A 14,243-nucleotide genomic window follows, 5' to 3' on the forward strand; every position below is an offset into this window, starting at 1 on the left:
GGTTTAACGTTCCACGGTGGCTGTCTTGAAATTCTTAATTTTTGAATAAGAATCCTGCTGTTTCTTTTCTTAAAAAAAAAAAATTACCTCTAGTTGAATTCATTGAAGTATAGTTGATTTATAATGTTTTTAATTACTGTCATACGTCTGTGTTTCAGTTACATCTATGTTCCTTTTTTAATATTCTTTTCCACTATGCTTTGTCATAGGATACTGAACAGAGTTCTCTGTGCTGTCCATTAGGATCTTACTGTTCATGCATTCTATATATGCAAGCTAACCCCAACATCCCCCCTCCCTCCCCCAGCCCCTCCCCTCCCCCCCGCACCCACCAGTCTGTTCTCTGTGAGCCTGTTTGTTTGATGGGTGAGTTCATTTGTATCATATTCTAGATTCCACATACAAGTAATACCATATGGCATTTGTCTTTCTCTTCTTAATTTCCCTTAGTATGATAATTTCTAGTTGCATTCGTGTTGCTGTGAATGGTGTTCTTTTGTTCTTTTTTATGGCTGAGTAGTATTCCACTGTGGGGTTTCCCTGGTGGCTCAGTGGTAAAGACTCTGCCTGCCAATGCAGGAGACATGGGTTTGATCCTTGGGTTTGGAGAAGGAGATGGCAACCCCCTCCAGTGTTCTTGCCTGGAGAATCCCAGGGACGGGGGAGCCTGGTAGGCTGCCGTCTATGGGGTCGCACAGAGTCAGACACGACTGAAGCGACTTGGCGGTGGCAGCAGCGTGTCTTGGCTATTGTAAGTAGTGCTGCTGTGAACACAGGGGTGAATGTATCTTTTTTAGTTATAGTTTTGTCTGAATATGTGCCCAGGAGTAGGATTCCTGGATCATATGGTAATTCTATTTTAGTTTTCCAAGGAACCTCTGTACCATTTTCCATAGTGGCTGCACCAACTTACATTCCCACTTACAGTGTGGCAGAGTTCCCTTTCCTCCATACCCTCTCCAGCATCTGTTGTTTGCAGACTTTTTAATGATGGCCATTCTGACTGGTGTGAGGAGGTACCTCATTGTATTAATAGTTTTAATTTGCATTTCTCTAACGATTAGTGTTATTGAGCATCTTTTCATGTGCCTATTGGTCATTTGTATTTCTTTAGAGAATTGTCTATTTAGGTAGGTCTGTCCATTTTTTGATTGGGTTCGTTTTTTGTTGTTGAGTTGTATAAGCTATTTGTATATTTTGGAAGGTAAGCCCTTGTCAGGCACATCCTTTGCAAATATTTTCTCCCATTCTGTAGGTTGTCTTTTTGTTTTGTTTATGATTTCCTTTGCTGTGCAAAAGTTTGTAAGTTTGATTAGGTCCCATTTGTTTATTTTGGTTTTTATTTCTCTTGCCTCTGGAGACTGACTTAAGAAAACACTGGTACAGTTTGTCAGAGAATGTTTTGCCTGTGATCTCTTCTAGGAATTTTATGGTGTTGTGTCTTATATTAAAGTCTTTAAGCCATTTTGAGCTGATTTTTGGTGAGATGGTGTGTTCTAAGGTCATTGATTTACATACGGCTGTCCAGCTTTCCCAATGACGCTTGATGAAGAGACTTTCTGTTGTATATTCTGCCTCCTTTGTTGAAGATTAATTGACCATAGGTGTGTGGGTTCATTTCTGGGAAGAGTCTGCTATCTCATTTTCACTGGGCCCCACCAATCATGTAGCTGGTCTGCTAACAAACAGGGTCCCTCCGTGATGGGGGTTTCACTCTGGCACGGAGCTAGGTGGGAGCTAAATACCTATGTTACATAAACTCACCCTCGGCCTGGGGCTGGTGTCCTCTCCTGGACCCTTTTAACTTCCTAGGGTCTGGGGGCCTGGGAGGCAGTGTCCTGGAGCAGAGCGGGCTCCCTGTGACCCTTAGCCTGGCTGTCCCTAGGAGCACATCGCCAAGCAGTTCGGGATGATGCAGTCCCAGATTGGCTATGACATCCTGGCCGAAGACACCATCACTGCCTTGCTGCACAACAACCGCAAGCTCCTGGAGAAGCACATCACCAAAACAGAGGTGGAGACCTTTGTCAGCCTGGTGCGGAAGAACCGGGAGCCCAGGTGGGCCCCCCTCGCCGGTCCCAGCCCACCACCCCTCCCCACTCCCAGCGCTGCCTGGGGAAGAGAGCCGCTGACGCTGGCTGTTAAATCTTGAAATCCTTCTGCACTTGTTGGTAAACTGCCCCCTCTCTGAGGCCCTGGTCCCCCCAGCCCCTCCCTGAGTCCCCCCAAATTTGGCCCAATTTAGCAGTAAGAGTGTCGATTCTGGTGCAGCAGGAGGCCCCCGGAAACTTTTTCAACAGGCGAGTCAGTGCCCGCAGTGAAGCAGTTAAATATTTTGAATATCATTCCTCCCCTGGGCGTCCTTTTCTCTGCCCCTAGGCAGTTAGCCCCAGGGTGATGCCCGTGGGTTGTCCCTCTCCCGGGGGAGTCTGCAGCCCCAGCTCTGAGCTCTGGAAGGGAGGAGGAGCAGTAAACTGCAGGCGCCGGGGAGCTGGAGCTGCCAGCTGGGGAGGCGGGCGGACCTTTGCCCCCTCCAGGGGGCCACCTCTGAGCTCTTCCCTGCTGTCACCTCCCCCAGGTTCCTGGACTACCTGTCCGATCTGTGTGTGTCCAATCACATCGCCATCCCCGTCACCCAGGAGCTCATCTGCAAGTGTGTGCTGGACCCCAAGAACAGCGACATTCTCATCCAGACCGAGTGAGCTGGCTGCACTCTCCCACCCGCGGTTCAGTCTTCCCAGGGCACCCCCTGCCCGGCTCCCCGGCCGCCTTAGAGCTGGGGCGCTGGCCAGCTTCAGGCTGGAACAGGCTCCCTGCTCTCCACAGACACCCAGAGCCTGCTGTGTGCCCAGCTCAGTGCCTGGCATGGTGTGGGGGAGGGCAGGGTCACAGAGGAGAGGGAGCCAAGGCCCCGGCCTTCCCGAAGCTTGTGGTCTGTCTGGGGTCCTGAGCTGGAGGTCGTTCCCACAGGGGAGGCCACCTGGGAGCCGGCTGGCCCTCAGCCCAGCTCCAGGAGGGGTGGCTGTGGTGCTTGGCGGGGAGGGCTCTGGGCCCCGCTCCGATCGATGGTGCCATGTATCCACAGGCTTCGGCCCGTGAAGGAGATGGCGCAGTCCCACGAGTACCTGAGCATCGAGTACTCAGAAGAGGAAGTGTGGCTCACGTGGACCGACAAGAACAACGAGCACCACGAGAAGAGCGTCCGGCAGCTGGCTCAGGAGGCGCGGGCCGGCAATGCCCACGACGAGAACGTGCTCAGCTATTACAGGTGCCCGGGGCCCCCAGCCGGCCTCGGCCAGGCCCTGCCCTGGGACGAGCCCCAGCGGCTTCTGCGGGTGCTCCTGCCTCCTCTTTCACCTGCGAGGCCAAGTCAGCGTGACTGGGCGGCCCGAGGAGCACTTGTTGGCCTGAGGACAGGCTCGGCGCAGTGGCCTGAAAGAGACCCACACCCCTTTCCCAACATCCATATTTTAAAAATAAGAACACTAGGTAACACTCATCAGATGCTCACCCTGTCCCCAGCACTGGTCAAAACACTTCACCCGATCACTCAGTTCAGCCTCACAACAACCCTGAGAGGCAGGGCCTGTCATTACCCACATTATAAAGTTGGGACAGGCGTGCACGCGTGCTAAGTCACTTTCAGTTGTGTCCGACTCTGTGACCCTATAGCCTGTAGCCCACCAGGCCCCTCTGTCCATGGGATTTTCCAGGCAAGAGTACTGGAGTGGGTTGCCATGTCCTTCTCCAGGGGGTCTTCCCGACCCAGGGACTGAACCCTCGTCCCTTTATAACTCTTGCATTGGCAAATGGGTTCTTTACTCTTAGTGCCACCTGGGTAGCACGCGTGCAGCACGCACCGGTCTTCAGCAGGCCCAGGCGTGTGCTAGAAGCCCTTGAGAGCCCACCTGCCACGCCCTCACCGGCCTCCTTGCCCCGCAGGTACCAGCTGAAGCTCTTCGCCCGCATGTGTCTGGACCGGCAGTACCTCGCCATCGACGAGATCTCCCAGCAGCTGGGCGTCGACCTCATCTTCCTGTGCATGGCGGACGAGATGCTGCCCTTTGACCTGCGCGCCTCCTTCTGCCACCTGATGCTCCACGTGCACGTGGACCGCGACCCCCAGGAGCTGGTCACGCCCGTCAAGTTCGCCCGCCTCTGGACCGAGATCCCCACGGCCATCACCATCAAGGAGTGAGCTGGGTGGAGGAGGGCGGGCAGGGCCCGGCTGGAGTGGGCGGACCCCGGGGACCCTCACGCCTGGCCACCTCCACCTCCTCCAGCTACGATTCCAACCTCAACGCCTCCCGAGACGACAAGAAGAACAAGTTCGCCAGCACCATGGAGTTTGTGGAGGACTACCTCAACAATGTGGTCAGTGAGGCCGTGCCCTTCGCCAACGAGGAGAAGAACAAGCTCACCTTTGAGGTGGGCTAGGGCTCGGCGGGATGCTGGCGCGGTCCCTCCCCTGGTCTCAGTCCCCCCGGGGGTGGGCGGTGCGATCCTTAACCTAACTTCCCTCAGCGTCCCTGTCAGGGCAGGGAGACTGTGTAGACCGCTGGGACTCCCCAGGAGGGAGGCTTCTCTCCTGACTCCCTGGAGAGGGCTGCCTCCTCCTGGTCCATGCACCCCATCAGCGCAGGGCTGGGTCGCAGGCAGGAGCCCCCAACCCCTACTTCCTGCATTTCTGTCCTGTCCCCCCCACAGTAGACTCCTCTGCAGGCAGGTCTTCCTCGGTAACTCTCTGGGGTCGGGCGGCGCTGATATGGGACCCTTGGCTCCGTGTCCACGCAGCCCTGACATCCTAGCAATGGGACCCTCGATTATACCGGCTGAGCCCTGCTTGAACGAGCGGGCCCTGCCCCCCGCCCTTCCCAGAAGACCCCTTGTGAGGTCCCACCCATCACTGCTTTGGGCTCATGCTGGCCTCGGTCCCGCCCCCTCTCCGCAGGTGGTCAGCCTGGCCCACAACCTCATCTACTTTGGCTTCTACAGCTTCAGCGAGCTGCTGCGGCTCACGCGCACTCTGCTGGGCATCATCGACTGTGTGCAGGCCTACGAGGACCCAGGCGGTGAGGCCTCGCTCCCTAGCGCTCAGCGGCTTCCCCTTAGCAAGGGAAGTCCTCTCCCATTCACCTTCCTGGGCACCCTGCCTCCTGGCTCTGCTGCCAGGGGGCGTCTTGGGTCCCTGTCTCCTCCAGCCTTGGCTGGACCGGAGAGACCCCTTCTCTGAGCAAGAGCTGTGGAGACCCTGGGATCTGGGCGAGTTGCCTTCCAACATCCGGGTCTTGAGGGAGATAATGAGGCCCTGCCTGTGGAGCTCCGGGTCAGATGGGGAGATGCACCCTGTTATCCAGGAACAGCCATCTGAGAGGAGACACAGCCTTGCTGTCAGGGGGGCATAAACTCATCTAAACAAAAAGTGCACGGAGACTGAGCCCAGGCTTTAGCGCTGTCCACACATTGTCCCTTGATCCCTCGTGCTCGGTAACAGCTCTTGTGATTTTCCACCGGAGGATTCTCACTGATCTCCCCACACGGTTCACCTCTGCCCACCCCTCCCTCCTCTTTGCAGATTTGGGATAGCTCCCCTCCCCCAGGAAGTCTTCCTAGGTTAGCCCTGCCCCTGCCTTAGGGTGGCTTTGCCCTGCAGATGACAGAGACACAGGTAGACCAGGTGCCCCTTCATACACCCTCCGTGACCCCCTTCCCGCTCCCCACCCCACAGGCAAGAATGTGCGGCGGTCCATCCAGGGCGTGGGGCACATGATGTCCACCATGGTGCTGAACCGCAAGCAGTCTGTCTTTGGTGGCCCCAGCTTGCCTGCTGGCGCCGGTGCCCCTGAGCCGCTGGACAGGAGCAAGTTTGAGGAGAATGAAGACATTGTGGTGATGGAGACCAAGCTGAAGATCCTGGAAATACTGCAGGTGGTGGGGCCAGGAGTGTGGCGGGGCGTGTTGGGAAGGGGCCGGGGGGGGCGGGGAGCAGGGCCGGGTGGGTTGGTGAGGTGAGCACCTCAGAGCAAAGCATCTCATTCTGGGAGGCTCCACACGGAGCCGTTTAGCCCAGTGATTCTCAAAAGTGTGGTTCGCTGGCCGGCAGCATCAGCCTCACCTGGGGACTTAGAAATGCAGGTTCTTGGGCCCTGTCCAAGATTTATGGATGAGAGATGCCGTAGGTGGGGCCCACAGTCTGTGTGGTGAGAGGCCCTCCCGGTGGTCCTGGTATGCACTGAGGTCTGGCTGTGTCCCCTCGTCATACAGGCAAGGAAAGGGAAGTGGGGAAGGAACTTTCCTGCAGTCACACAGACTTTGAGGCAGAGCTAGAGGTTTGAGAGCCCATTTCCTGGTGGGGTGGACACAGTCAGCCTTCTTCTTGGTCTGAGGCCCCCAGCAGCACTTGGGGAGGGGCTGACAGGTCCTGAGGAGGGAGAAGGACCCTTGCTTTTGTGGTGCTGCCACCAGGGGGTGGGAAGGGTGATGTGACCTTCCTGGGGACCCCGTCTGGGCAGGGTCTGCTTAGGAGAGTCAGAAAAGGGGGCTTCTGACTCATTCCCGGGGCTGGGGGCTATCAGATCTAAGTCCTGGGCATGGCTGGAGGCTCTGTGCCCCTGACATAGAGGACCGAGGCATCAAATGAGCCTGAAACTCGTGTCCTCAGCCCGCCCCGCAGTGGCCTCCCCTGCTCCCCCACATTCCTTGCTTCCTGGGAAGCCCAGGGTCTGTCTGACACAGTGGGATGGGAGGACCACAGTCCTCTGGATCTGGGGAGCTTCCTGCCTATCCCTGTCCACATCCAGCCTGGGAAGGAGCGACTGAGTGGGCCGGGACGGGGGGTGTCTACCTTGTTCTGAGAGGAGGTACCACCCCCACCCGTTGGGCAGGAGCCAGGGACAGGCGCCCTGGACTTCCCTGGGAGGAGGAGTCTTTCTTTGTATGTTTTATTGAAGTATAGTTGATTTATAATGTTATTAATTTCTGCTGTGCAGCAAAATGATTCAGTTATATGTACATATATACATTCTTTTTATGTATTTTTCTATTATGGCTTATCACAAGATAGTAAATGTAGTTCCCTATGCAATACAGTAGGACCTTGTGGTTCGTCTGTTCTACATATAATAGTTTGCCATGTATTATATACATATATAATATATTATCTACATCTACTATATTGTAATACATGTAATATACATGTATTACATGCATTGTAATACATGTAATATAATATATGATATACATGTAATATACATGTAACATAACGTATTATATAACATAATATTATGTTGCATATATATAACTCCCACTCCCTCCCTCCCCCACTTCCCCTCCCCCTGGCAACCACAAGTCTGTTCTGTCTGTGAGTCTGCTTCTGTCTCATAGGTAGGTTCCTTTGTGTTTTTTAGTGTCCACAGTTAAGTGGTATTATATGCTATTTGTCTGCTTGAGTTTCTTCATTTAGTACGATGATATCTGTCTACATCCATCCATGTTGCTGCAAATGGTGGCGTTTCATTCTTTTTGATGGCTGAGTAGTACTCCATCTCTCTCACACACGTCCACACATACCCACACCTTCTCTATCCATCCCTCTGTTGATGGGCCTTCAGGTTGCCCCCTTGTCTTGGCTGCTGTGAACACAGAGGCGCCTGCATCTTTCTGAATTGCAGTTTTGTCCAGGTGCATCCCCAGGAGTGGGATTGCTGGATCATGTGGCAGCTCTGTTTGTAGCTTTCTGAGGACCCTCCAGACAGTCCTCCATGCGCCTGCGCCAGCTTGCATTCCCAGGGGAGAGGGGTCTCACTGCCTCGGTTGTGACGGCCCACGGAGTCCTGAGCTTCTGTGCAGGGCCTCCCAGCCCCAGGGCTCGTCCGGGGTGGCACCTCACTCCTCCTGCTGCGAGCTTGGCCTCAGACCTATCCTCACCCCATCCTCCCACCTTCTCCAGTTCATCCTCAATGTCCGCCTGGATTACCGCATCTCCTACCTGCTGTCCGTCTTCAAGAAGGAGTTCGTGGAGGTGTTTCCCATGCAGGACAGCGGGGCCGATGGCACGGCCCCTGCCTTCGACTCCACCAGTGAGCCCCTGCCCCTCCCTTCACCCCAACTGCAGGCTGAGGCTGCGTGACTTGATGCATCACAAGGGGCTGCGGTCTGGGGCCACCTCTGGCCAGCACCCCTGCCCTGCCCTCGTTTCCCAGGCTGCAAGGGCCTTTCCTCCCCATTGTCCCACTTACTTGTCCCAGAGAGGGAGCAGGGCAGGGATCATCCCCTCCAGTTCCTAAATGGGGAAACAGGCCCTCGGGAGGCAGGGGCTTGCCCATGACCATCGTCAGTGAGAGGCTGAGCCAGGCCAGCTCCCCCAGCCAGGACCCCGCTGGCACCTGCAGGTCTGTGGGCTGCCCCACGGGTCCCTGCTCTGGGCGGTTCTGCCTCCACCCCAGGAGAGGCAGGCAGAGGGGGCGCCGCCCAGCCAGTGTGGGGGCGAGGGTGGTCTCAGTGTCACCCTGCTCCCTCTCCCTGTGCTCCCTGTTGTCCTGCGTGCACACAGCCTCCATCTGCCCCCTCTTACTCCCTGCAGCCGCCAACATGAACCTGGACCGCATTGGGGAGCAGGCGGAGGCCATGTTTGGAGTGGGGTGAGGCCAGGGGTGAGGGGGGTGGTGTGGGTGGGGTTGGTGGATGATGAGGATACAGGCTGGAGACCCTTCACTCCTCGGGTTAATCTTCCTGCAGACCCTTACCTGGCCCTGGGGTAGAGGTCCCCCAGCTTTGTGCTCTGACTCTCCCTTGCCTGCCTAAACCCAGTGATACCGGGGCTCCTTGGGCCCCAGTGTCGTTCTGGCCATCCCCCTGCCTCCACTCGGGGCAGTTTGTGCCTGTTTATTTGTCAGGACCTGGGCCAGGTAGCTGGAGGTGCATCCCTGTGTCCACAGCAGGGAGGCCAGGCTGCTCTTCAGAGGGGGTGGGCGTCACTCCAGGAGCTGCTTCTGTGCCGTACCCTTGGCATCTGGTGAAGCCTTTGGCTCCCTTCCTACGATGGAGTTTTTATTTTTTTTAATTTCTGGCACGATGCACGGCTTACAGGATCTTAGTTCTGCCGCCAGTGATTGAACTCAGGCCCTCTGCAGTGAAAGCAAGGAGTCCTAACCACTGGGCCGCCAGGGAATTCCTAGAGTAGCATTTTAAAATTCAGAATGTAACACGCATAGGATTGTTATTGCAAAGGAAATCAGTGGCATTGGGATGCAGTTATCAAAATATTGGAGAAAACAAGTTTGAAGTGACAGTTATATACGTGCTTCTTTATTAACACATGAAATAACAATCCGCATCGGAGGTGTAATTAGTACCATTCCTTTGAAGTCCTGATGAATGTAAATGATATTTTGCAATTTCTGTAACAACTCTGAAGTGATGGGAAAGCATCAGTGATTTTTTTTATTGGTGACAAAGTCACAGGTATTGCTCATTTTTCTCACCAAAGGAAACACTACATTTTGGTGAGAGGTTGGTGAAAAGAAAGATCAGCTTTCCCCTCGCCTCTGTTTGTGGCCTGAGTCTCTTTTCATGAATCCCTTGTGGGGGGTCTGTGGGTCCCCTGTGAGGAGTCCTGGCCTTAGCTGCGTCCCCGCGGGGCATCGTGTGGCCCTCAGGGGACACGGGGATCCCAAAGGTGCTCACACTGGTGGCTCTTTGCAAAGTCAGCAGGGGGACATGGTGCCCTGGCTGTCTGGCGGGTGGCAGGGAGCCTGCGTATCCCCTGACCGTCACACCCTCCCCTCCCCTCAGGAAGACCAGCAGCATGCTGGAGGTGGATGACGAGGGTGGCCGCATGCTGCTGCGCGTGCTTATCCACCTCACCATGCACGACTACGCCCCGCTGGTCTCAGGGGCCCTGCAGCTGCTCTTCAAGCACTTCAGCCAGCGCCAGGAGGTCATGCACACCTTCAAGCAGGTGCACCCCCCTCCCCCGATGGAGCACCCAGCCTTCAGGAGGTGCTCCCCCTTCCCTGATGGAGCACCCAGCCCTCGGGGAGGTGCTCCCCCCCACCCCGATGGAGCACCCAGCCCTCGGGGAGGTGCTCCCCCCTCCCCCGATGGAGCCCCCAGCCCTCGGGGAGGTACTCCCCCCTCCCCCGATGGAGCACCCAGCCCTCGGGGAGGTGCTCCCCCCTCCCCCGATGGAGCACCCAGCCCTCGGGGAGGTTCTCCCCCCTTCCCCAATGAGCACCCAGCCCTCGGGGAGGTTCTCCCCCCTTCCCCAATGAGCACCCAGCCCTCGGGGAGGTGCTCCCCCCCACCCTGATGGAGCACCCAGCCCTCAGGGAGGTACTCCCCTCTTCCCCAGTGGAGCACCCAGCCCTTGGGGAGGAAGGCCTGAGAGGTCTTCCTGGGGGCCAGAGGGTCACCTGGTCCTGGCCACACACTGAGCGCTGGGTGGGGGGAAACAAGGATGGGGCAGCTTGAGATGCATCCCTGGGGTTTGGCCTTGCTGAGCCCCTTGCAGGTGACACCACCTTGAGTCTTGGCAACTTTGATCTCCTCTCAGCCTGACTCCAGGCCTTATGTCATGTCTTATGAGGCAAACGGCATATTATAGATTGCGAACTCTACCATGGGCACCTTTGCTATTTCGCATCACGCCTGGCACAAAGTCATCTCTTACCAAGGGGACTGGCTTTGTCGCTGTGATGTCACGCAGTCTTGACAGCTCCCGGTGAGAGGGCACTGGTGTTTAACAGGTGCGCTAGGCACCAGGTGCTGAGCACTGGGCTTGCATTCGTGGAATTCTCCAAGCAGCCTGACAGCGGGGTTTCGACTCTCATTCCTGCTTTACAGATGCGGGCAATTGAGGCCCGGGGGAGCTTTCCTCCCTTACCCACTGACCCAGAGCAAGTGAGGTGGTGACGGAGTCAGGGTTCAGGTCCCAGCACTCGGTGATGTCAGTATGCTTTGCTCTGCCCTGTTCTGTTCTGTGTGAACAGGTGACAGGCCACAGCAGCATGTGACATGAGCCAGTGAGTAACTGAAGCCAGGTGATGAGATAGCTCATGACCAGGGATGCAGGGAAGTCTGTGGCCAATCAGGGAAAGCTTCCTGGAGGCGGTGGACTTAGAGCAGAGCCATAAACACCAAGTCGGATCTGGCTCGGTGGAGAGGAGCAGGGGTGGAGAGGAGAGGCCAGGAGCAGAGGCCTGGACAGGGCAGGTGCTGGGCGTCTCTACGAGGCCGTGGACTTGGGGGTGCCCATCTCACCAGGCACGCTCGCGGTCGACCTTCAGGTGCAGCTGCTGATCTCAGCCCAGGACGTGGAGAACTACAAGGTGATCAAGTCCGAGCTGGACCGACTGCGGACCATGGTGGAGAAGTCGGAGCTGTGGGTGGACAAGAAGGGCGCCAGCAAGGGCGAGGAGGGGGAGGCCGGCCCTGCTAAAGACAAGAAGGAGGTGCGTGGGGTGTGGGGCAGGGCAGGGCCCTGGGGGCCGGGCCTGGCTGACCCCGCTCCCCCGTTCCCCCAGCGGCCCACAGATGAGGAGGGCTTTCTGCATCCGCCTGGGGAGAAGAGCAGCGAGAACTACCAGATCGTCAAGGGCGTGAGTGGCCGGGTCCTGGGGGTGGGTCTGCGGGCCCCCTGCCCCGGAGGCCCCATGCCGCCTCTCCCGCCTCAACTCCAGCTGGCTTGCAGGAAATCCTCCAGCATTCCCCGAGTGTTAAACACAGCCCTGCCAAGGTCCAGATGGAAGTATTTTAAAGCTGAAGGAGTTTAGTGAAATTCCACTTCACAGACAAGTTGTTCTGTTGACTTTTGCGAGTGGAATCAGCTTTTTGTGCTCACGGCCTTGTCGCGACGATCGGGTTCTGTGGCTGCGGCCCCCTTCCCTCTTCCTGGCCCCGTGGGAGCCGCGGCTCTGCTGTGGTTGGCCCTGGGGAAGCCTGAGGAAGTGGGCAGGGGCTCTGAGTTCACCCTGCCCCCACCCCACAGATCCTGGAGCGGCTGAACAAGATGTGTGGTGTGGGGGAGCAGATGAGGAAGAAACAGCAGCGGCTACTCAAGAACATGGACGCCCACAAGGTCATGCTGGACCTGCTGCAGATCCCCTACGACAAGGTGAGCTCGACCTCTGACTCCCCAGGGCAGCTGCACCCTGAACCCGGACCCAACCCAAACCACACACTGAGCCTTGATGCCGACCTGACCTGCCTCACCCTGACCTTTTGCTTTGGCCTGCCCCACATACCGAGACCCTTGAACCCAGTCTTACTGTTCTTGACCTTTGACCTTCCACCCCTCATCCTGATCCACTTGGACCTTGAATTGACTCCAGCCTCACCCTGGTTCATGACCTTGACCCTAGCTTCTATTTCCCTCTCTGTGCTAATCCTCATACTCCAGCTTCATTTACAAACAATTTTTAAAAAAAATTTGGCTGTGCTGGGTCTTCATTGCTGCGTGGGCTTTTCTCTGGTTGCCATGAGTGGGGGCTACTCTCTAGCAGTGCTGCTCGGGCTTCTCGTTGCTTGGCTTCTCTAGTTGAGGAGCGCGGGCTCCAGGGTGCTCTGACTTCAGTAGCTGCAGCACTGGGTTTCAGTGGTTGCGGCTCCCGCGCGCTAGAGCACAGGCTCAGTAGTTGTGGAGCGCAGGCTTAGTTGCTCCTTGGCATGTGGTTATCTTCCTGATCAGGGATCCAACCCATGTCTCCTGCATGGGCAGGTCGATTCCTTACCACTGAGTCACCAGGGAAGCCCACCCTCGGCTTCATTTAACCTTTGACCTTAAGCTTCATTACCCTGACCTACGTTGACCCCAGCCTTTCCTTGACCCCCGACTTGAGTTTTCACCCTAGCCTTACCCTGGTTGTCCCCAAGCCCACCCTGGCCCCTGACTCCAAACATAGCTTCATCTCAACCATAGACCCCTTCCTATGACTCATCGTGATCTTGATCCGCCCCCAGGTTCACCCCAGGGCTCTGACACCCCCTCAGTGTTCACCTGACTTGACCCCTTAGCCTTGCTCCCCGACTCCATCCTCATCTCAGGCTCTGACCCTCAGTTCCTCCCACATCTCCGTCTCCTGACCCACCTTGGCCACCTTGGGGTCCCAGGGCTGAGCCCTGACCCACCCCCACACTGGGCCTGGCCTGGGCACCCTCTCCCCTGCTCTCCGCATGTAGGGCGATGCCAAGATGATGGAGATCCTGCGCTACACACACCAGTTCCTGCAGAAGTTCTGCGCGGGGAACCCCGGCAACCAGGCCCTGCTACACAAGCACCTGCACCTCTTCCTGACGCCAGGGGTGAGGGCACGGGGTCGGGCGGCGGGTTGGGGGCGAGCGCCAGACCCCCCTCTCTGACGGCCGCCCCGCCCGCCCGCAGCTGCTGGAGGCGGAGACCATGCAGCACATCTTCCTGAACAACTACCAGCTCTGCTCCGAGATCGGGGAGCCCGTCCTGCAGCACTTCGTGCACCTGCTGGCCACGCACGGGCGCCACGTGCAGTACCTGGACTTCCTGCACACCGTCATCAAGGCCGAGGGCAAGTACGTCAAGAAGTGCCAGGACATGATCATGACCGAGGTGAGGGCGCGCGGGGGCGCCGGGCTGCCGGGGGGACACGGGGACAGGACTGAGACGCTGGTGGAGCAGAACTCAGGCTGCGGCCGAACAGAGCTGGGCCTGTGGGAGCTCAGGTGCCTGGTAGAATTCAGATCCGAGGCCTGAGAGCGCAGACACTCGTTCTTCATGTGTTATGCATCGTTGTTGACTTACAAATCATGGCGCACCTGCTGCGTGCCAGACGCCGTGTACCCCTGGGGAGACCACTCCAGGACGAGCTCCGCGGGCAGGAGCCGCAGCAGGGCCGGGGCACAGCCTTTGTGCGTGTTGCCAGGGCCCCGGGGTCTGGCGCATAGTAGGTGCTCAGTAAAGAAGAATGTGGGGCTGAGCCTAAATCTGGAACAGACATGCTCTCTGCCCCGGAGCATCTTACAGCCTGGGGAGGGGCAGGGAGAGAAAGGAGCAAATGCCAGAGGGAGATGAGGAACTCAGTGAGCAGTGGGTCCGGGAGTGCCATGCGGGGTTCATTCCCAACTGCGATTGTTATATTAACTGTGAAGAGCAGAATTGCTGACATGAGAGGGACGCAGCTTCTGGAGGGTTTAAATTACAGCGGTGGAAGCACAGGAGAGGACAGCATGAGTTGGGCTTACGACAGGCTTCCTGGCGGAGGTGCCTCTGAGAC

General features: G+C 57.1%; 1 protein-coding gene across 1 annotated transcript in view; it reads left to right on the forward strand.

Moving 5' to 3' along the window:
- ITPR3 (inositol 1,4,5-trisphosphate receptor type 3) overlaps window positions 1–14,243 on the forward strand; it is a 68,058-nt gene that overhangs the window by 36,836 nt on the left and 16,979 nt on the right. The window contains exons 16-30 of the mRNA XM_027523947.1: window positions 1,886–2,058; window positions 2,579–2,698; window positions 3,086–3,268; window positions 3,943–4,194; window positions 4,284–4,428; window positions 4,952–5,072; window positions 5,729–5,928; window positions 7,949–8,078; window positions 8,582–8,639; window positions 9,793–9,958; window positions 11,286–11,450; window positions 11,523–11,597; window positions 11,987–12,112; window positions 13,177–13,299; window positions 13,379–13,579. Coding sequence (XP_027379748.1) covers window positions 1,886–2,058; window positions 2,579–2,698; window positions 3,086–3,268; window positions 3,943–4,194; window positions 4,284–4,428; window positions 4,952–5,072; window positions 5,729–5,928; window positions 7,949–8,078; window positions 8,582–8,639; window positions 9,793–9,958; window positions 11,286–11,450; window positions 11,523–11,597; window positions 11,987–12,112; window positions 13,177–13,299; window positions 13,379–13,579 — 2,238 coding nt within the window. The remainder of the gene's footprint in view (window positions 1–1,885; window positions 2,059–2,578; window positions 2,699–3,085; window positions 3,269–3,942; window positions 4,195–4,283; window positions 4,429–4,951; window positions 5,073–5,728; window positions 5,929–7,948; window positions 8,079–8,581; window positions 8,640–9,792; window positions 9,959–11,285; window positions 11,451–11,522; window positions 11,598–11,986; window positions 12,113–13,176; window positions 13,300–13,378; window positions 13,580–14,243) is intronic.

The sequence above is a fragment of the Bos indicus x Bos taurus genome, chromosome 23 (assembly GCF_003369695.1).
Source record: "Bos indicus x Bos taurus breed Angus x Brahman F1 hybrid chromosome 23, Bos_hybrid_MaternalHap_v2.0, whole genome shotgun sequence".
Lineage (NCBI taxonomy): Eukaryota > Metazoa > Chordata > Mammalia > Artiodactyla > Bovidae > Bos > Bos indicus x Bos taurus.